Below are 20103 nucleotides of genomic sequence, written 5' to 3' on the forward strand. Positions count from 1 at the left end.
TGGAATTTACCTGCGTGGCGCGAAGTTGGACTTCGCGGAGCTCTTCGACATCACGTCCCGCGACGCAGGAGACAAATTACTCGGTGTTGTTACAGAGAAAAACAGCTATCTGGGTATCCTTGATTTCAAGCACGACCGCGAGCCCTCTCTAAGGACGACTCTCTATGTGACCTGATTGTCCAACGCCCATTTTGTTCCTCTCGCCCCCGGTTGAGTCCCTCATACAATAATACATGGCGTCTGTCAAGGTTTCGGCTTGACAACTGGCTTTATTTTCAGCACAAGACGACCTGGTTCAACACTCGGAGTTCGCACGGGAGGTGGTGGCGGAGGTGTCGGAGTATGGGTGGGCATCTGACTTGAACCAGTGCTGTTATTGAGACCACCACCACCACCACCTGAGCCGAATTTCAATTTCAACTTGACACCTCCACCTCCACTCGGGGATGGCAGGGAGGTGATACTGTTTTGTCGGATCGGTGGCGGGACGACATTGTACTGTGAATGACCATGTGCAGGCAGAGGTGGTGCTTGCCATTTTGCTGGCTGGGATGCTGCAGGAGCAGGCTGCCATTTCTTGATGATCTTGTGCCTGACGTTCATGGTTCTTGAGAACCTTAGTTTGCCCTGCAAGCCTTCTGTTAGCTCATAAAATCCTAGCGGCACATAACAAAAACAGACGTCAAGCTCACCTTTCCTTGGTTTTCCACTTTCCAATACCTAGGCAGATGCAGAGCAATCTTCATCTCGTCGACAGGTTCGTACAATAATCGACAAAAGTCAAGGAGGGTCTGAAGATCTTCTAGAGTAATTTGATCATAAGAAATGGCGTTCCATAGGGCAGATCTCAGAGATTTATCTTGCCCGAGTTCTTTTTTCAACGCTGCGATCGCCCCCTCTATGGTCGACCGGCGTGCGATCTCTTTCTGGCGATCATCGATAAGTGCCGTTGTGTCTTCAATAATGAGTCCGTCACCACTATGAGCTTGCGCAGCTTTGTTGGTCTTCACACCAATGGCACGCTTCCCGAGGACTTTGCCGAAAGCGTGCTGTAGATTGTGTCGAATCCATGGCGATGGATCTGCGACCGTACAATACAGGACATAGCGCAATATGGAAGGACTTTCGATGATGCTTGGTGTGATAAGAACCTCATATGCCGCTCGGCGAAGCATATCATAGTTGCCCGGTCGAGTATATTGTAAAAAGTGAAGTGGTGAGAATTCACTAATTCCTGCTGCTGTCAGCAACGCTTGACATTCCAGAGCAGTGCGAGAATATAGGTTCTGGTATGAGCTTGTCCACTCATCCATACGCCTATAACGATCGATCTCCTCAAGAAACTGTCGCTCAAAATGTTTGAGCTCGAGAATTTCGTCCTCGACATCTATATCCATATCTCCTTCATCAATATGTTGATGTTGTGGTCGAGCTATGACCGCAAAGGTAAGACCCCTCATCAACTTAGCGATGTAGTGTGCGTCTGAATAATCATTTGCCGAGTTGTCATTGAACTTTAATTTGTCCAGAAGAAACTCCTTGACCTCTTTTGGCGTATGCCCCTTAGAATCACGCACACTAGCAATGGCTTGAATGATCTCGCATTGCAAAACGTAAGCTTGTGGATCCGAGAAGTCGTTTGGTCGAGTCATTGCCGAACTTTGGTCGTGAGTGCAATATAGTTCCTCAAAGGCTTTCCTGAGATGGTAGAGTCCAACCATTTTAGCATCACCTTCATCCTTGGCATGTTTTACCAAACCTTGAGCTGCTAGAGTACGTACTCCGTGAAAGTAGCGACGATCCATCAACGTGCGGATGAAGATTGATGAAATCAAGGGAGAGGGCGGATAATATGACATCTGTCTCAGTGCTTCAAGCTGAGCAACGACATCTCGATCTTGCTGGAGCTGTGAGGTGAACATGTATCCGGGCATCTGTAGATTGATGCGACAGATCCATTCGAAATCAGCATCAAGTCGGATCCACTCGTATGATTCCGAGTTCATTTTCTCGTCATCCTCAGCACTCCATTCTGTTATTCGCCAATTCTGGACATCCTCTTCGCCTTGGAGTACGTCGCCTAAGCAATACACAAGGGAATCTGTCTCTTCCTCAGCCCCCTCAGCAGCGGCTTTATTGTTTGCCCGAGCTCTTTGTTTTTTACTCCTCTTGAGACGTTTGTACTTTGTGTTGTAAGGAATGTCAACTGTGGTTCGGGCATCTTTGATGTCTATTGTGTGCTCATATGGTGTCCCATCCGCTTCATGTATCCTGATTGTCATGGGGCCTGTAAATACTGGCTGTGCGGCCGCAGCCCAGACGGAGTGGAAATCCTCGCGGGCATCCCGCATGAACGTATTGGGGTCTAAGTCAGATTCGGTTGTAGTGCCTTGAGTCTGCGTGATCAGCATCTCCACGACGAGTTTCTTCTTATTGAATCTTTGAAATGCGGCAAATCTTGGACATCCAGCCCCCTTTACCCACTGGATCATGAAGTCCTCGATGGGGGTATGATGGGAGCGTTCACAAGCTTTCTGAAATGACTCGGTCGACAAAGCATTGTCCGCCAAGTCACCCATGCGGGATTTTGTCAGAATTTTTGCAAGAATTGCTGGCATCTTAGAGGCACCATGGGCCTTTGCAAATCGGCGATCCAAGATGAAAAACACCACGGGAGCTTTGATAGTGAGGAAAGTATATTCACTAGGGTCCACATGGAGCAGGGCGCCCATTTCGTAGATTGACGGTCGATCATGGTCCAGATCATAGACGAGATCGGCTTGTTGACGGATATGATAACGATATTCGTTATTACCACACAGGTCTTTCATGATGAGATCCGTGATGTAATATGCGGCTCCAATGATGACCCAAGTATCTCGGGGTTCTGCAGCAATAATGTTGATCCCGAACCATTGAGAAACAATAGCATGCGCCAACTGCCGGGTGATCTCTTTCGCAGAATCAATGACGTTCTCCGGATATAACATTCTTGTGCTACACATAGTTACACCTGCATGGATCGAGGTATCAGTATGCAGGTCCTCCACAAAGCACATCGAATATGAACGTTCTGGGCACGAGACATATTTCCGGACAACGTAATCCACAACTTGGGTCATGGGAAGACATGTGTTTTTGGTCTCCTCAGCACGACCAGGTAAACAATACGCCAGCATGTCAACAGCATTTCGACCTAGTTCTTCGACTTCCTGAGCATCACGAAGATCACTGAGATTGACGCACTCGAATGGGCCAATAGCAAACCCAAGCTGTTCAGGTGCAAGTCGCTGATCACAGGAGAAAGCCATGGTTCTCTTGGTGGTATCTGATTTGTCGACAATATCGTCCGTCAGTTCACCGGAACAGATGACCATCATTTCTTTGGCTTCGTAACTTTGTCGGGCTGCTTCTTTAGCTTGATCTTTGGGAACAGTACTGGTGGAGTCATCCGAAAGGTTTTGTTTAATGGCATCTCTCACGGTCCTTGGGAATTTGATCGAAATATCCCACGTGCAGCGATGATTGAGCCGATCAAGGCATGGAAAAATGGCCGATGCTCCTCCGGACCCAAGTTTCGAGCGAGTATAAGCATGTGGCCATCTGCCAATACCTGGTCTACCAGACACGAATTGAACCGATTCCCGTATATGGCATGACTGAAACTCTATTTCAACTATCAAAGGAGTGAATTTGGCAACGGTCGTATCTGGTATCCCTTGGGCACCATCGGTGGCAGATGAACCAGTGACCTCACCTTCAGGCACTCTGATGAGGTCATGGTTTTGCGTGTGAATATCTGCAACATGCACTGGCAAGATGCGAATTTTCTTGGGAAGGGTGATGATGAAGTTGGGTTCGGGGTCACCAGAAACCGAATTCGAGATCTTTTCTGACAACAAGTGGTGCTGATTTACCCCGGCATTTGCATGCAGAATCAGTTGTCCACAAGGGTCATCATTTCGAACTGATGAAGGAGCGATGCCATTCACCAGGACTTTCCTGATGTGGCATTGTCTGCTATGTAATCGAATCTCAGTGAGATTAGCTGAGTCGGGATAAATAGTGATCGCAGTCTTTCCCTGAACTCGCTGGCTGAAGCTGATGTCAAGACTGACTTTCTGATGAATGACAGAGAAGCCTGCAGCTACAGGAACTGGTGGCTGCGCAACTTCAACGGACTCCATCACGAAGTGACAGGAGGGTGGGATGGCCGCTTCAGTGGCAAGAGAGGTCGCTCCAGTAGGTGGTCATTAAGATCGCATTATCTTGGTGAAAATGGCAGTAAATTGATTCGAGTCATACCAGGACGAGACCAGGTGTCAGTCATCGTGTGGTAAGCCAGAACTATCAATATTCGAATTCAAACGACAGTTTGATTGATGAAGTTTGGATTAGATGCGAATCGAAGTGAAGTTTCACGTGTCAACAACAACTTTCCGCCTTCAACTTGGAGTTCGCGACTCTGCTTAGCCTAGTACTATTTCGGACAATGGTAAAAGCAGCAATCTCAGGTCTTGGCGCGTGCGTCGCTCGGCAAGTGCCAGTCGCCATTCACGACTTTGGATTCAAGTTCTTTCAACATTTTTCAGTCCGGACCTTTCTTCCCCGTATATCTGTCTTCTTGAGTATGAGAGAGGTTGAGCAATATATGATAAATTCTGCATTTTTCGAAGTTTAACTGCCATTCCAGCTCTAGAGAACAGCTGCGGAACTCTACTTCTGACTTCCCCTGGCACCTGACTTTTTGAGCAGAGTCTCTACTCCGAGTCCTCGGCAATTCAAATTCACCCTTGTCAATATGGCAGGTAGGTTGGAAGACAGTTCCTCTTCTCTTCCAAATGTCTTGCTCCATCGATGCTTCAATACTCATACCTTTCCAACAACAGCCGACCCTCTCTCGGACAGGGCCATGGCCCATCTCAAGCAATACAAATATCAGAGTGTGGACAAATCATTCATATCAAATCATATCCTCCGACATTATGTAATCCTCCCCTATCCATCCCCGTTCGAAGCCCAAAGCGCTTATTATTATTGCTCTTCCAGTGGAATGGTGCCGTCAAACTGCTACCGATGTCCCTTGCACCAAACATGGTAACTCTCCTGGGTTTTGTCTGCATTCTGGTCAATGTGCTTTTCTTGCAGATCTTTCTGCCAGACCTGATCGGACCTGGACCATCATGGCTATACTACAGTTTTGCTCTCGGCCTGTGGGCGTAAGTTCCCAGAAGGCAACCACGCCAAGTATCATAGAGACGAGTTAACCAGAGTTTAGATACTCCACAATGGACAACATTGACGGGAAACAAGCTCGGAGAACAGGGACCTCCAGTGGATTAGGAGAACTGTTCGACCATGGCATTGATTCATTGAACTGTACTCTAGCCAGTTTGTGCGAAACAGCTGCCATGGGCTTGGGACCAACCAAAACCGGAGCGTTTACCGCTCTTGTTCCTACACTGCCCATGTTCTTCTCCACTTGGGAAACTTATCATACTCACACTCTCTATCTTGGTGCGTTCAATGGCCCAACTGAAGGATTGATCCTCGCCTGCCTGGTGATGGTCATTTCTGGGTACTATGGACCTCAAATCTGGCAGTCGCGAATCGCAGATGTGATTGGCTACAAAGAATATCTCGACGATCTTACGTTTCGAGACCTCTGGATCCCAGTCATTCTTTTCGCCTTCTTCACAGCACATCTTCCGGCCTGCGTCTACCACGTCGCCAAAGCCCGACGCCGCAACAATCTCCCGATACTACCAGTCTTCCTGGAATGGATCCCAATGATTGTCTTTACAGGATCATGCGCTGCTTGGTTCGGATCTCCATATTCGAATATTCTGCGTGATAACCACCTAGTCATTTTCTGCCTTACCATGTCCTTCGTCTTCGGCAGGTTGACCACGAAAATTATCCTACACCATCTCACAAAACAGCCCTTCCCTTATTGGACCATTTCCATGATCCCTCTGGTTGGCGGCGCCATCCTGGCTTGGCTGCCTTTATTCGGGTTCGACCCAATCTCCTCCATCTTCGAGCGTACCTATATCTATGCCTATCTCGTTTTCGCCATGGCTCAGTATTTTGTCTGGGCAGTTCGCGTCATCGACCGTATCTGCGAGGTCCTAGATATCAATTGTCTCACTATCAAGAAGAAAGCCAAGAAGACTGATGAGAAGTCCTCAGCAGCCGACGCTGTTAGCCACTCGAATGGAGACGTACGAAAAGCAAAGTAAAGTCCATGGGTGCAGTTCCCATGTCTCCAATCTACTTTCAGCTCGTCTGTTCCTCCTGTCGAGCCACTTCAGTCTTCAATACCGTCCTAAATTCCTGGGCAACTGGACGATCTGAGATTTATCATTCCATTCCAACCAGTGAAAGTGACAGGTTTATATCGATGCTATTGATTAGCTTCACCCTCTTCCTCCGCCACTGATAAAGACACCAGCGGCCTAGAGTCCTGTGCACATCACCTTCAGCATCACATTACACTAATAGATTAGCTATCTGGATAGAGAAAAGCGACCAAAAAGCTACATGGATGGATTCGGGCAGCAGAAGCCCCAAGGGAGGCCCTCATATCGTATCATCATCAGCCTATGCTATTGAATCACTCACAGACAGACAGCGCAGCATTTTCCTCCTTTCTTCTGAGCCCAACACAGCAGCAGAGACCAGGTTCAGGAAAGTGAACTGAAAAGCCTATTCTGACCCTCTCTCTTTCTTTAATGTCTTATACAATATAAATATAAGAAAAGTTCCAGCCGCTATACACAACTCGATCCTTCTGCATTTTTCTTCTCTACTCAGGCTGCTGATCCTTAAACTTCTCCCTCAGAGCTTTAACGTCAAAGCCACATAACTCGGCCCTCTGAACAATCGCTCTGGCCTTCCCCTCAACAGGAGCATCAATCATCTTCCCATCCATGGCCCATGCACCTTTTCCCTGCTCCTCGGCGCGTTTCTGTGCGATAGTGATCCGCACTGCCCACTCGACCTCCTTCTGGCCCGGACTAAAAATCTTCTGCGCCGTCGCGACCTGCGAAGGATGAATACACTGCTTGCCATTGTACCCCATACCCTTCCCCTCTAGACACTCATTCTCCAACATCTCATGATCAGCCTCTGAGCGAAACGCCGTCGCGACCAAATCAATCGTGCTCGGCAAATTGTATGCCCTCGCGGCCGTCGCAATCATTTGCCTCGCGTACAGAAATTCCGTGAGGCTCGGCGAACGCGTGATGGACATATCCAGCGCGAAATCCTCTGCTGCGAACGTCAGCCCCTGCAGCAAATGCGGCGCGGCACGACATATCTCATTGAGATTCGTGAGCGCCTTGGCCGACTCAATCAGCGCAATCACACTTATGGGCCCGTGCTGCTCGGCAAACTCTTTACTGCGCGAGTGTGCCAGCACGTCGCTGATGAATGTCATGTGGCTTGCGCTCTCGACTTTCGGGACCACGAGCGTGGTGAGGTTCGGCGATTTCACCACCTCTTCGAGGTCCGCGAGCGCGAGACCCGACCCGACGGCGTTGATGCGCACGGCGCGCTCTTTGACGCCCGAAGGTATAGGTTCGTCCAGTGCTTTTCGCACGAGAGTGCGTGCTTCGGCTTTTCGGCCAGGTGTTACGCTGTCTTCGAGGTCGTACGCCACGCAGTCGACGGTCAGGCCGCGCGATTTATCGAGGAAGCGTTGTGAGGAGCCGGGCACTGTGAGGCAGAAAGAGAGTGCAGATGTTAGCTTATTGCTTGACTTGTCTCTCTCGGGTCAACCGGGTTGCTGCTTACCATAGAGCATCGCCCTGCGCAGGACGTTCTTCGACGCCGCTGCCGCTGCCGCAGTCATAGTTGCTTGCTGCTTGCCAGCAGGCAAGGTATTGTATTGGTGGTAGGTATCTAGGTCCTCGGAGAATAGGGTCGATACGTCGTTCGAGCGACAACAAGCAATGCCTTGCTATACAGAATCGATATCCTCCTTTTCAATTCACGTCAGGCGTATCATGTCCAGTCCCCGCAGTCATCAACCGGTGTGAACGTCCGAGTCACCAGTCCAAACACTCCTGTCTACCTTTTCTCGTGCGTACGCGTATAAGTATATCTGTCTGGTGCAGGTCCAAGTTAAAGTGAGACAAGCCCTCCTGGCAAGAGAACCACCAAGGTCTTCAAGACAGAGGTTCTTAAATACCGTGTAAATAGAATCACCTCGCTTCACTCTCTTCTTCCGGCGAGGATGTTGTGCGGGGAAAGCAGGAGCGAGCTCGGAGCCTCACAGTTGCTGGTGCGTGCGGAGAACTTACAGCAGCTGAGACGTGCTTTGGGGAATGTCGCGGTCCCAAGTTCAGCGGGAATACTTTCTTCCCCGACTGCTTTTGTTGTCGATGATTCTCCTCGTCGTACGTGCTCAAGACAGTCTTGTACTCAGAAGTGAAAGCTACAACAAGGCAATGGTCGAGGGAATTTGTGAAGCGCTGAGAAATTTGAAAATTGAGAAAAATCCTTTTCATGCCGTTTAGTCCAGTACTGCTAACGAAAAATCAACCCGAAGCTATGTATCATTTGGACGTTTCAATTGCACGTTCTGGATCCCATGCTCGCTGCGAATCTCGAAGTCGGGGACTGCCTATGCTTGCCTTCCCAGTGAGACCACGTCAACACATGGCGCAGTACCACTTCAAACCTGCAGCTCACATCTTGGGAGAAGGCATACTCTAAACTCTAATGGTGGATTTGTTCAAAGGAAGGATCCTTAACACTGCCTCCGGCATCACCTAATCCTGCGACGGGTCGATTGTACGACCACCCTGCAAATTGTTGTTGCATCGTCTGTGAGAGCATGGGTCCCTCTACGTATGAGTCTTTGGGCACCTCGGATGTGAACTCCTTGTCGAAATTGCCTGTATCTCGGGCGTCGATCTAGATATCACATTAGCATTGGACTCCTCACCAGGAATACTTTGTGCAACTTACCACACTGGGTTTGAAGCTCGGTTCATATTTTCTCTGAAGCAGTTTTCTCCAGTCAATTCCAGCAAAGAAATGATGGGCTTTGATTTCTGCTGCACCCCCAGCTCCCAGTCGTCTTTCGGGGTTTCGATCCAGCAATTTCTGAAGTAGATCTTTGGCTGCGGCGGGTACAATCTCCGGACCTGGGAAGTGAAGAGGTTCTTGCAGAATCTTTCGGTACATTTCGTTGGTATTTTCATCATAAAATGGTGGGAGACCAGTCAACATTTCGTAGAGCAAAACACCAAGGGTCCACCAATCCACAGTCTTTGTGTATCCATGTCCAAGCAAGAGCTCAGGAGCGAGATATTCTGGTGTGCCACAGAAGGTGTTGGTGCGATCCTCATCCTTCATGTCCAGCTTGCACAGACCGAAATCGCAAAGAGCGATGTGACCAGTGTAATCTAGTAGGATGTTTTCAGGCTTCAAGTCTCGGTAGATGACCTTGAAACCATGAAGACACTCTAAAGCGCAAAGTAGTTCGGCCGTGTAGAAGCGAGAACGGTTGATGTCGAATCGTTGCTCTTTCTGAAGATGATGGAATAACTCTCCACCATTGACAAAGGCCAAAACGAAGTAGAGCTTATCCGGAGACTGGAAGGAGAACTTGAGCGGGGTAATGAAAGGGTTGTTGATCTGTGCCAGCACCGATCGTTCAGCCAGGGTATGAGCGACTTCTGATCGCGAGATGATGTGAGCCTTTCTGATCGTCTTCAGTGCGTAAATTCGTCCAGTGTCCTTCTTCAAAACTTGCATGACCTTTCCAAAACTACCTCTTCCTACCACTTTGAGAAGTTCAAAGTCATCCATCTTCAGGCTGCCTTGGAGACTTTCGACGTAATTAACGCCAACCTTGATGGAACCCGTGCCGAATTGGATGTCTAGCCATTCGGCACCTAATTGACCTGCCTGTCTTTCTGAGGTTGCGAATTGAGCCTCGGCTTTTTCATTATCTTTCTTACTCTTCTTGGGATCAGGGACAAAATGTCGAGCCTCCTCAAATCTTGGTGTGACTCTTGCTCCGCCGAGGAAGATATCCTCACTTCTGCCAGCTCCTTGTCTCGCTGCAGGGTTTCGCAGGTAGAGTTGAACACTCAATTCACACACTCTTGACACGTCGAATTTGAATGAAGTATTATCACCCGCCCAAAGAGGGTTCTCTGGTGTACCCGATACCGCATCGACAAAAACTTGTAGCTTATCGAAGTCCAACAAGGCGTAAGGCAGGTACTTGCTGTTATATCGACCGTGAATGGTGGGAGCGGCGTTGATACCAGCATGAGTTGAGACTGGTCGGTTGGATTGTGCGTATGATCCTGCCATTGACCCTCCGGCGGCATAGGAAGAGCTGGGTCTGACGGATCCTGAGACTCCAGAGCCATAGTGATTGTTGAATACAGACTGATATTGTTGGGGTAGGGAAAAGCTTCGTCCTTCGTGTAGTGTTACGATCAAAATACCGGGTTTGGTCTGCTGAACCGGAGGAGAGGTCAAGGCTTCGGAAGCCGCTGGTATAAATTAGAAAAACATCTCTTTCGATACAGCGATCTGTGGAGCATACATATTCCATTTGTGGCAGTGGTGCTGGTATTACTGGTAGTGGTGGTCAGTTCAGGAGTTTCCTGAGTTGCAGCTGAGGCATCCTCTCCCTTCACAGTCGAAGTCGATGTTGAACGACCAAAGCCACTCGTCAACGGAGCCAGATGTGTCTCTTTCAACTCTATGATAAATGTCAGCCATCCAACCACATGATACAACCAGGCCCTTGATTCTTTAATGACATACTTTTGGTCAACTTCCACGACATCTCTGCTACAATCTTCTCTGTTCGCTCTCAGAGAATGTGCAAGAGATCACCGGTAGGTGGCAATCAAGAAAAAGGAAGGCAACGTCTGCAGGAGAGTGGCCGAGGATTGCCTGCAATCTCGGTATCTTTCTTAACCGACAATCGATTTGTGAGGCGGATCGAGGGTGGGGTAGAAGTAACGTTGACAAGTTGAACAACGGATGAAGGTGCGGGTGAAGGTGCAGTGAAGGTAAGGAACGGCAAGATTGGAGAGGTGAAGTGATAAAACTGCAGTGATGATATTGGCAGGTGAGTGAAGACAAGGACAACTTCAAGTGGAAGTGGTCGGTAATTCAGGTTCAGGTTTCAAGTTACACTGCTAGGTGTACACTTTACAGTGGTGGATGGACTTTCACGGCTCCTGGTTTGTCCCTCAAGTTGTGTCCACATTATCGGCTTGAAGTACCCATGGGCGGGGCAGTCTCAGGTGGATTATTTCTCACGGATAGGCGCAGTTTGGGGCTTCTTGGGCTGCAACCTTTACCTAAGGCACGGACCTCTACCCTCCGGAGTTTACCAGTTAGCAGCACGGGGACCAACAGCTGCCAGCAACAGTCATGGCGCGACTTGAGGCGGATGCCAGTGTAACTGCAAGTACGAATACGTGGCTGAGGACTCATCAGTCATCATCATCCTCGCCACAGCCACAGCCACTACCTGTGCCACATCTCTCTCTTGCCGCTTCAACAACAACCCCACCTCGGTCAAACACGGTTAGTCTCGCCAAGGAGTCATCCCGGGCCCTGATCTTGAACGTCAGTTCAACTCCCCAGGCGAATCTACCCCAGGCTAAATGGCCATTATCCCACCAGACCGCTCCTTCAACACGTCGAACTCCGTTCAGATCATCAAGAAGAACAATCTCATATACCCTAGCAGAGCCTGAACCCGATTCATCCCCATCGGACTCGGAAACCTTGCCTGCGACCCCACCAACCGCCACCCACGATCTCCGCCACGACGACGCGACTATTCCCTATGAATACGCGCAATACTTCTCTGACGACTCTGATATAGCGGAAGATGCTAGGATCGAGAAAAGTATGGGTGTAATCAGGAAAAATGCAGCCTCCCGAGGCGGTGATGGCGGCACAAAATACCATTGCGATGTCTGCTCCATCGACATAACTTCTACGGTTCGCATCTCTTGCGCAAACTCGGCCTGTCGCGATTATGATCTATGCGTCCCTTGTTTTGCACGTGGCGAACATACAAAGTCCCACGATCCCCGTACTCATGAGTATCATGTGGTTGAACAAAATTCCATCCCCATTTATACAGAAGACTGGGGTGCCGATGAAGAACTGCTATTGCTGGAAGGGTCTGAAAGATATGGTCTTGGCTCTTGGGCGGACGTAGCAGAACATATCGGTGGATATCGGGAGAAGGACGAAGTTCGCGACCACTACATCGACACATATATCAACAGTTCTCTATTCCCACTGCCCGAATTAGCCGACCCTGCAGACACAGCCTTGTTTCAGAGAATACCCAAGGACGAATTTCAAGCTCGTAAGAAGCGACGCATTGAAGAGCGCAAGGAACCGGCCAAATCTGCACCGCCAGCCACACCCAAACAGAAACCCACCGCCTCCGTACCTTCCTGTCATGAAGTCCAAGGTTTCATGCCAGGTCGATTGGAATTTGAGACGGAATTTGCCAATGATGCCGAGGAAGCTGTACAGCATATGTCGTTCGAACCTGGTGATGGTCTTGATCCAGTGACGGGACTTATGGACGAAGAGACAACCCTGAAAATGACCGTTTTCGACATCTATAATTCCAGATTAAAAGCACGAACGGATCGGAAAAAGATCTTGTTCGAGCACAACCTTCTCGAGTACAAGAAAAACCAACTGCTTGACAAGAAGAGAACGAAGGAAGAAAAGGACTTGATGCACAGAGCTAAGCCTTTCGCTAGGATGATGGTTCATGAGGATTTCGAAAACCTCAACAGAGATCTTCTTCTGGAACACAACCTGCGGATTGCGATTTCACAACTGCAAGAATGGAAGCAAATTGGGATCAGTGATCTGAAAGGTGGCGAAAAGTACGAGAATGATAAGCAGGCTCGCGTTCAGCGAAATCAGCCCCAAGGACAATTTGATCGGATGCCTCAAATCCCTAAGAAGGGCCAACAGATTCAACAAGCTGAACTTCCAACCGAGGCTTCCAAATTGACCACTCCCGAGCTACCACTTCGATTCCAGCGCAAACCCAAGACAGTACCTGTCTTTGCCGATAGTGCGCCTCCAGTGGAGAATGATTTTGACAAGCTGTTCGCTGAGACGACCGGGCCAGATTCATCGACGACACCCAAGGCTAAAGTCCGTTATGTGGTCCAGCCTCTAACTGGTACTGTTCCCTGGAAGCTGGAGAACGATAAAACCCTGGCTCCAGATCTTCAATTACTCAGTGAGGAGGAGGTACAATTGTGTAATTCTCTCCACATTCGCCCAAAACCCTACCTCGCTCTCAAAGAGGGGCTTTTGAAAGAAGCCATGAAGCAGGGTGGTCAAATGAAGAAAAAGGAGGCAAGAGGGGTGTGTAGGGTAAGTACTTGAGATCAACATTCAGTGCTGGTACTAATTATTTCTTCAGATCGATGTGAACAAAGCTAACCGCATTTTCGATTTTATGATTCATAGCGGATGGATTGCCAAAGCTTGAATCGCACATCCCATTACCCTTCATCTCAATCTTCCTTCTAAACCAATCCCTACCCCAAGTCTGTCAATACCGGATTTCGGTGCCTTTATTGTACTGGCGAATGAATTTTTAACGACCAAATATATACGCAGGACAATGACTGAAGTACTAAACTCACGAAACTCCGTTGGCAATCAGAGGTCCGTTGACGATATCGAGGCTGTAGGTGGCCTCGCTGGACTTGTCTTCGTCACGCGACCAGCTCTTGTGGCCATGTCCGATTGCGACCCGTATGACGTATGTCTTCCTCTTTCCCCTTGGGCAGGGTATAGAACCTGCATCATCGTACATAGTCCCAGCAATTGAGGGACTTGAGAAGTCTACAATAAGATCGAGTTGCAGCTTCGAAATATACTGTAGTTGACTCATGTTGTTGAAGAAGGACAGCCTGTGAAGTCGGAAGTTCTACCAACGCCCGTTATAGAACTCAATTCAGCGATGGAGAAGTAGCTCTCGGCCGCCTGTACAATCAAGAATTCGGCTATTGTGGATACCCCAATGCTTCATTTGCATCCACATCTGAATCTTGTAAGTCTACCTTGTAGATTCACATCACCACCTGCTTAACACCTGCAATAAGCGTCAAAAAGAAACCATTTCCAAGTCAACAACATCAGCCACAGGATCATCGGTGTCTCTGACCATGCAGAAGCAAAGACCAACAACACAACCATGAAGCATACCCATGCCGTCATCCAAGCAACGCCAGGGTCCGTCTGAGATTACTTTTAAGCCATTCACGAAGCACCAAGCTCAAAACAACACGGCTTCTGAACCCTTACATGACACTTAAGCACGGCAAGGATCGAAAGGGGTCTCACGATCGATGAACCAGGTGGTGAAGAGGTCGAGGTGTGGCGTCATCGGCGCTGTCTGTTAACGGCTCGGGCTTCGGGGGCTTGCTGATCGCTGCCCTCCCAGGGCTGCCAGCCTTGCACGAACCCCCAAACGGTACGTCATGGGCATCACCAAGACACCCAGAAACCTGCTTTCGAGCCCAGGACTGCACACCGTCGACGATCATCATCTTACCGGTAGCTGTATCTCGATGGGCAATCAAGGGTTCAGGGTAAAGTGCTTATAATCAATGCTTGTGGCTCTTTATGAAAGAAGATTTTCAGATCACCAATATCATACAACCCGAATAAGCAAAGCACTTGCACATATCCTCAGGCGTGACCATTCCATTCTCCCCCAATCACAAACATCCTCCATACATATACACACTCCAACCAACTTCAACCCACACAACACCATCTAACAATGGGTCTCTTCTCACACAAAAACGCCGCTGCTGCACCGGTCGAGCCCGTCCCAGCAACAACCACCCACGGCCGACACAGCGGGCACCACGGCCTACGACGCCGCAGCTCGTCGCTCTCCTCATCCGACCTAGAAACCAACCGCAAATCCAGCGGCGGGTTCTTCAACCGCGGCTCGTCGCGCCGCTCGACTTCCTCGGAGCGTCTGCGCCATCACAACACCACCCCCTCCAACCGCCACTCGACGGGCAAGCTCTCACGCACCTCGGGCTCCGGCGGCGGTCTGTTCTCCCGCGGCACACCCGAGGACCCGACCATCGCACATGCCCGCGAACGTGTCATGAGCGCCGAGAATGCGGAGCGTGAGGCCGATCGTGCCCTTGTCCAGGCCAGAGCCGCGGTCAGGGAGGCCAGGGAGCATATCAAGTTGTTGGAGAGAGAGGCTGCTGAGGAGTATGTGTTCACCTTCTCTAATGATGTGTTTCCTTGTGTGGGCTGTTACTAACGTGTTTTGACTATAGGGCTCGTCTTGCCAAGATCAAGCAGGGTCATGCTAGAGATATCTCGAAGAGAGCTAAGCCTCTTGGACGTGAGTTGGTTCCTGTTCGTTGTGCTTGTTGATGTACGAAAGCTAATGGTTTGATTATAGGACATCTATGATTCATCTGATTGATGGTACTCGAATGGATGAGACATGAAGTTCTGATTTTGTCAATCACCTAAGTGATTGTAACGATATAAGAAATATTTGAGCGAGCGAGGCGTGTATCATTTTATTTTGGCTACCGCTTGTAACAACATTTATGTATAAATCATGAGCGAAGATTTTCTATGTCTTAAAAATTTGATCCATCTTCTCGCTTGCTGTACGTGACACTAATCCGATTCCACCTCACAACTAGACCTCCACTACCACTTCTCAAACCCCAACCTCAACAACAATCTTCCCAACCGCACTCAACCTCGTCAACTCGGCAAAAGCATCCTTCGCCTCCTGGAACTTAAACACCTTGGCAATCGGCGGATGCAGCTGATGCTCGTTATACAATTCCACGACCTTCTCAAGCATGACATTACTCATTCCCAGTACGCCATAGATGGTCTTCGCACCAATGATGATCGGTGCGACGAGATCGGTCTTCTTGCTCTCCGTCAGAAATCCGATGAGCGAGACGAGGCCGCCGTGCTTGGCCGCGAGGATCGATTGCTCGATCGTGCCGGCGCCGGCAACGTCCACGACGTGGTCGGCGCCTTGGCCGTTGGTGATGCGGAGGACTTCGGCGCCCCAGTCGGGCGTTTTTCTGTAGTTGATCAGGTGGGTTGCCCCGAGTGAGCGGGCCGTTGAGAGCTTTTCGTCGGATGATGAGGTTGCGATCACGGTTGCGCCCGCGGCGGCTGCAAGCTGTGTTGTAAGGATCGGTTAGTTGTTGTTCTCCTGTGTGCTTCCGAATGATGGTACAAGGCTAGGTTGAAATGGGCCGACTTACCTGAATGACAAAGGCACTGACGCCCCCGGTGCCCTGCGCGACAACGATGTCACCCTTCTTGAAGGGAATTCGATTGTAAAACAGCGTATGAGATGCAGTCCCCGCCGCGGCTGCTAGACTGGCCATCTCGACAAATGAGAGATGGGAAGGTGCCGCAATAAGACGACTATCGGGCTTTCAAAATAGTCAGAACATAGAACCCAAACGAATGATACCCGCGTGTAAACTCACAAATACGGCATACTCTCGGAGTGTTCCCTGGTGGGATCCAGCGCCTGTACCGTCAGACTCCTCAAAAGTCTTGACTGGCCCATCTACCCAAGCGACAGGGTTGAACAGGACCTTGTCGCCGACTTTCCATTTACTATCAGGACCAACTGCTTCAATCACGCCGGCTGCATCGCCACATGGTACCAGTTCTGGAATTGCGATGGCAGGATATACGGGATTGTGGGCCACGACCATCATATCTCTGGCATTGAGCGCAACGGCTTTGATATTCAGGAGTACTTCTCCGGGGCCTGGTACGGGTTTGGGTATGTCGTGGACGAGATGTAGATTCTCGATGGCCGCAATGGACTGCCAGTCTTGAGCTTCTCCATCTGCTATTTGCCAGGCTGAAGGCATTTTGAGAATGTGTCAGTTAAGTACAATATGAGTGTTGAACGTATTCGAATGCTTGATGATTTGTGTGTAATGCCCATCTTGCCGCTCTCTCTTCCATTCTTATATTGTCTATCAAAGACGCAAAGGGAGCCTGAAAATTTGCTTAGGAATCAGTAGGAATACGCAATGCAACGAGTGCTATAGTGATCATCGTTTGCTCTTGTGATCAGTAGTGCTGGGAAAGGAAGCATCAGGACTGATGCACAAGTCCGAACGCCGAACACGATGACAAAATGCTGGTGCCGTCAGAGGAGTGATTTGGAGACGAAACTTGGGGGATCTGCCAATTCACCGAAGTTGCCGAAGTTGCCGGGACTTCGTTCAAAATTCCGATGCATCGGGTAATCCGTTCATTCTTCCCTTACAAGATCAGCAATGGCTGCACAACCTGGATTGAAATCTGAATGGCATTGCGTGACATATCGATGGCGGCACCCCCTGGAGAAAGGGACGAGAAACGGAAACGAGGACGATTAGCATGTCGTAGATGCCACGAGAAAAAGGTACCACATCATGAACACATATACCGTAATCTGCCGAGCCATCGTCCGGCGAACTAACCTTCTCGTAGGTGAAATGCAATGTGGAGATGGGCCCAGGAACGGCCATCGTGGCATGTGCGCCATGTCGAGAGGCGCGGATTGATTGTTGGTGAGTAAAGACACCCGATTTCTTAGCCGGCATGCCCAGGGAGACATTGCGGCCTGAAGCTATATTCTTACCACGAGTATTGAAAGTCTGCGATCACGAAAAGCATATGCTCGCAAGTCATTACTTCCTCGAGAGGAAGATCAATCAAACGAGTTCAATATTTCCGAAGTCGCCTTGTCTCAAGACCTTGGTGTTGCAACGACCCGAGGACTCGGTTCGGATCAAGAAGGTCATCATGGCAGGCTGCTGATGAGACGCATGAGTCTGTCACAAGGAGGCTCTTCAACCCAGCTTACAGGAGCAAATGATGTACCACGATCAGTAAGCTCTGAAGTCGCCCTGACACACGGCCAACTTGGACATAGTCCGGCCATCAACAATGGAGTCAGTCCGGGCAGTGATAGAGCTCGACCGACAGAAGCCCGAATACCAATCGAGATAAACCATGTGTTGAAAAGGACATATTTGGAGACGTATCTGGCGTGCGTGTACACTTGGTGTCCAATACTGGACCAAGAGCTCTTGAAGGCTCATCCTGAGTTTGCAAACTCAATACTCCTCAACCATGGTATTGCAGTGGTTGGGACAAATCTCAAGCCACCCTTGGTTCATTATGAGCCTTCGTCTGAGCATTACCAAATGGCACGGCACGCATTCTATACCAATAAAGAAAGCAATCCACTGGTCACGATCTGTGCCATTATGCTATTCCATTATTGGGATATGACTGCCATGAACACCGTTAATAACACTGACACTGGCTGGTGGTGGTTGGGGAATGCTATTCGACTTGCGCAAGAGGAAGGCTTGCATCGAGAAGGGAAATCCAGCGACCTCTCAAGGCCACTACAATCATTGAGGAAGCGAATATGGTGGACTTTATTTGTGAGTACTCGTTTCCATAATGCACATCAACCCTTTTGCTAAATCCATTGGAGGCTAGAGAAAGAATAACAGCAATGTGTCTGGGACGACCATGCGTGATTGATCCTGCGTACTGTAATGTTTCGCCGCTGACAGTGAATGACTTCCCAGCAAGTTGCAGCTTCAAAGCAGGTATTTTCATACAGTACGTGGAACTGTGTGATATCCTGGGCGATATAAGTAAGCTTCTCGCCCAAGGAGCAGCTTATTTTCCGGCTACACTCCAAGCACGTAAGCGTTTGGTGGACTGGATACGCAAAGTCCCATCTGATCTGCAACTATCCTCTCCTGGGAATGAGAGAAAAGAGTTCAACCGTGACGTTGCACTTCTCCACATTCCCTATCTTGGGGCCATTGTGATGGTGTACTTGAGCTTCTCAAGTGATGCACCTCCCAAAGCCTGTGTGCCAGGAATTGTTGCTGCTTCAATCCTTGCGAGAATCTGCGAGGAATTCCTAGCACGCGGTTTCATACGCTTCGTTCCCGAAGAGTTGGGTTGGTTTGTTTCCTTTTCCGTCCTCACATTAGCACACGCTCGTCGGGTCGATTGTCTCGCACCCTACTCTGATGCAGATGTCTGGATTCTTCTGGAAACTTTGAGGCAGATGGGAGGTATGTGGAGCTCTGCTAAATCATTCACCAATGTATACGAAAAACTGGGGCGTGATCTCGATCTGGTCGATCAGAGGCCTGTACCGTTGGCAGCGCCTATTCAACACCAGTGCAATTTTGCCCCGGATGACATTTCACAAGGACATCGACAATGCACTTTACCACATTGTCTAGAGGAGCTCGCCGCTCTTGACGGTGTGAATTGGATGGATTACTTTCCGTACGAGAATTGCAATACGAGTCCAATGATGGCGGCGATTCTGGCAGCAGAAAACCATACGTTGAGCCCGTCTGTGTTAGATGGGCCATTCGTGCTCAGCCAAAACATGCAAGAGATTTTTGCCAATATCGATGAGTTTGGCAACTTTTTCAGTGCGGAATAGAAATGACATCGTTGTGTCACCTCACTAGGGGCCGAAGCCACATGAGCGATTGACAGCTGTTATTAGACTCTTGTCGAAACCATGCACGCTGGAGCATTCTATGATGGAACACGACACATCGGTGTCACCCAAACGCGGAGAAGACCATGGATGATGACTTGGAAATTCGCAACTCCGGAATCTGTCGACGATCATTGGAGGACTTTATGTAATATGTCGTAATCCCAACGTTCTGGCAGGTCTTTTGACTGGCCAAATCTTCCCGGAACCCTCGTAACAAAATGTGAGGGTTGGGAGGCGCCAAAGGAGGAAAACGTATCTCAAGCCGGGCCGATCAAGAAATACACCACGTCTTCTTGAGTTTGAATCAGGTGGTTGTGAAGTCTCTGAAGCATCGCTTTGATACCGTCTCTTAAATCTGAGGGAGAAGCAGCAACAATTTTATGAGGGGGTGGCAAGTGATGCTCTGATGTGGCCATAAACACGGAATGAGGGACCTGGTGTATCGTATGGTATGATAGACGCGACTTGTGACGCTAAAGTGGTACAAT

The 20103-nt window shown here is 49.3% G+C and overlaps 8 protein-coding genes across 8 annotated transcripts; 4 read left to right on the forward strand and 4 right to left on the reverse strand.

Moving 5' to 3' along the window:
- Positions 1–243: 243 nt before the first annotated feature.
- On the reverse strand, positions 244–4187 carry LTR84_010569 (uncharacterized protein; the record flags this gene model as incomplete). Its single annotated transcript, XM_064854105.1, has 2 exons — positions 244–627; positions 693–4187. The coding sequence occupies 2 exons, from the start codon at positions 4185–4187 to the stop codon at positions 244–246; spliced, it is 3879 nt and encodes a 1292-aa protein (XP_064700331.1).
- Positions 4188–4801: 614 nt separating this feature from the next.
- LTR84_010570 (uncharacterized protein) lies at positions 4802–6242 on the forward strand (the record flags this gene model as incomplete). Its single annotated transcript, XM_064854106.1, has 4 exons — positions 4802–4808; positions 4890–4987; positions 5050–5219; positions 5279–6242. The coding sequence occupies 4 exons, from the start codon at positions 4802–4804 to the stop codon at positions 6240–6242; spliced, it is 1239 nt and encodes a 412-aa protein (XP_064700332.1).
- A 566-nt stretch (positions 6243–6808) lies between these two features.
- On the reverse strand, positions 6809–7855 carry LTR84_010571 (uncharacterized protein; the record flags this gene model as incomplete). Its single annotated transcript, XM_064854107.1, has 2 exons — positions 6809–7719; positions 7798–7855. 2 exons carry the CDS (start codon positions 7853–7855, stop codon positions 6809–6811), a joined length of 969 nt encoding a protein of 322 aa, XP_064700333.1.
- Positions 7856–8724: 869 nt separating this feature from the next.
- On the reverse strand, positions 8725–10819 carry LTR84_010572 (uncharacterized protein; the record flags this gene model as incomplete). The annotated part of the gene is made up of 4 exons (XM_064854108.1): positions 8725–8922; positions 8977–10520; positions 10574–10732; positions 10798–10819. The coding sequence occupies 4 exons, from the start codon at positions 10817–10819 to the stop codon at positions 8725–8727; spliced, it is 1923 nt and encodes a 640-aa protein (XP_064700334.1).
- A 596-nt stretch (positions 10820–11415) lies between these two features.
- On the forward strand, positions 11416–13528 carry LTR84_010573 (uncharacterized protein; the record flags this gene model as incomplete). Its single annotated transcript, XM_064854109.1, has 2 exons — positions 11416–13410; positions 13460–13528. 2 exons carry the CDS (start codon positions 11416–11418, stop codon positions 13526–13528), a joined length of 2064 nt encoding a protein of 687 aa, XP_064700335.1.
- Positions 13529–14830: 1302 nt separating this feature from the next.
- Positions 14831–15489, forward strand: LTR84_010574 (uncharacterized protein; the record flags this gene model as incomplete). The annotated part of the gene is made up of 3 exons (XM_064854110.1): positions 14831–15282; positions 15351–15418; positions 15479–15489. 3 exons carry the CDS (start codon positions 14831–14833, stop codon positions 15487–15489), a joined length of 531 nt encoding a protein of 176 aa, XP_064700336.1.
- A 259-nt stretch (positions 15490–15748) lies between these two features.
- Positions 15749–16943, reverse strand: LTR84_010575 (uncharacterized protein; the record flags this gene model as incomplete). The annotated part of the gene is made up of 3 exons (XM_064854111.1): positions 15749–16231; positions 16317–16490; positions 16548–16943. 3 exons carry the CDS (start codon positions 16941–16943, stop codon positions 15749–15751), a joined length of 1053 nt encoding a protein of 350 aa, XP_064700337.1.
- A 1329-nt stretch (positions 16944–18272) lies between these two features.
- Positions 18273–19552, forward strand: LTR84_010576 (uncharacterized protein; the record flags this gene model as incomplete). The annotated part of the gene is made up of 2 exons (XM_064854112.1): positions 18273–18518; positions 18704–19552. The coding sequence occupies 2 exons, from the start codon at positions 18273–18275 to the stop codon at positions 19550–19552; spliced, it is 1095 nt and encodes a 364-aa protein (XP_064700338.1).
- Between the last annotated feature and the right edge of the window lie 551 nt (positions 19553–20103).

The sequence above is a fragment of the Exophiala bonariae genome, assembly GCF_035927105.1.
Source record: "Exophiala bonariae strain CCFEE 5792 chromosome Unknown scaffold_45, whole genome shotgun sequence".
Classification (NCBI taxonomy): domain Eukaryota; kingdom Fungi; phylum Ascomycota; class Eurotiomycetes; order Chaetothyriales; family Herpotrichiellaceae; genus Exophiala; species Exophiala bonariae.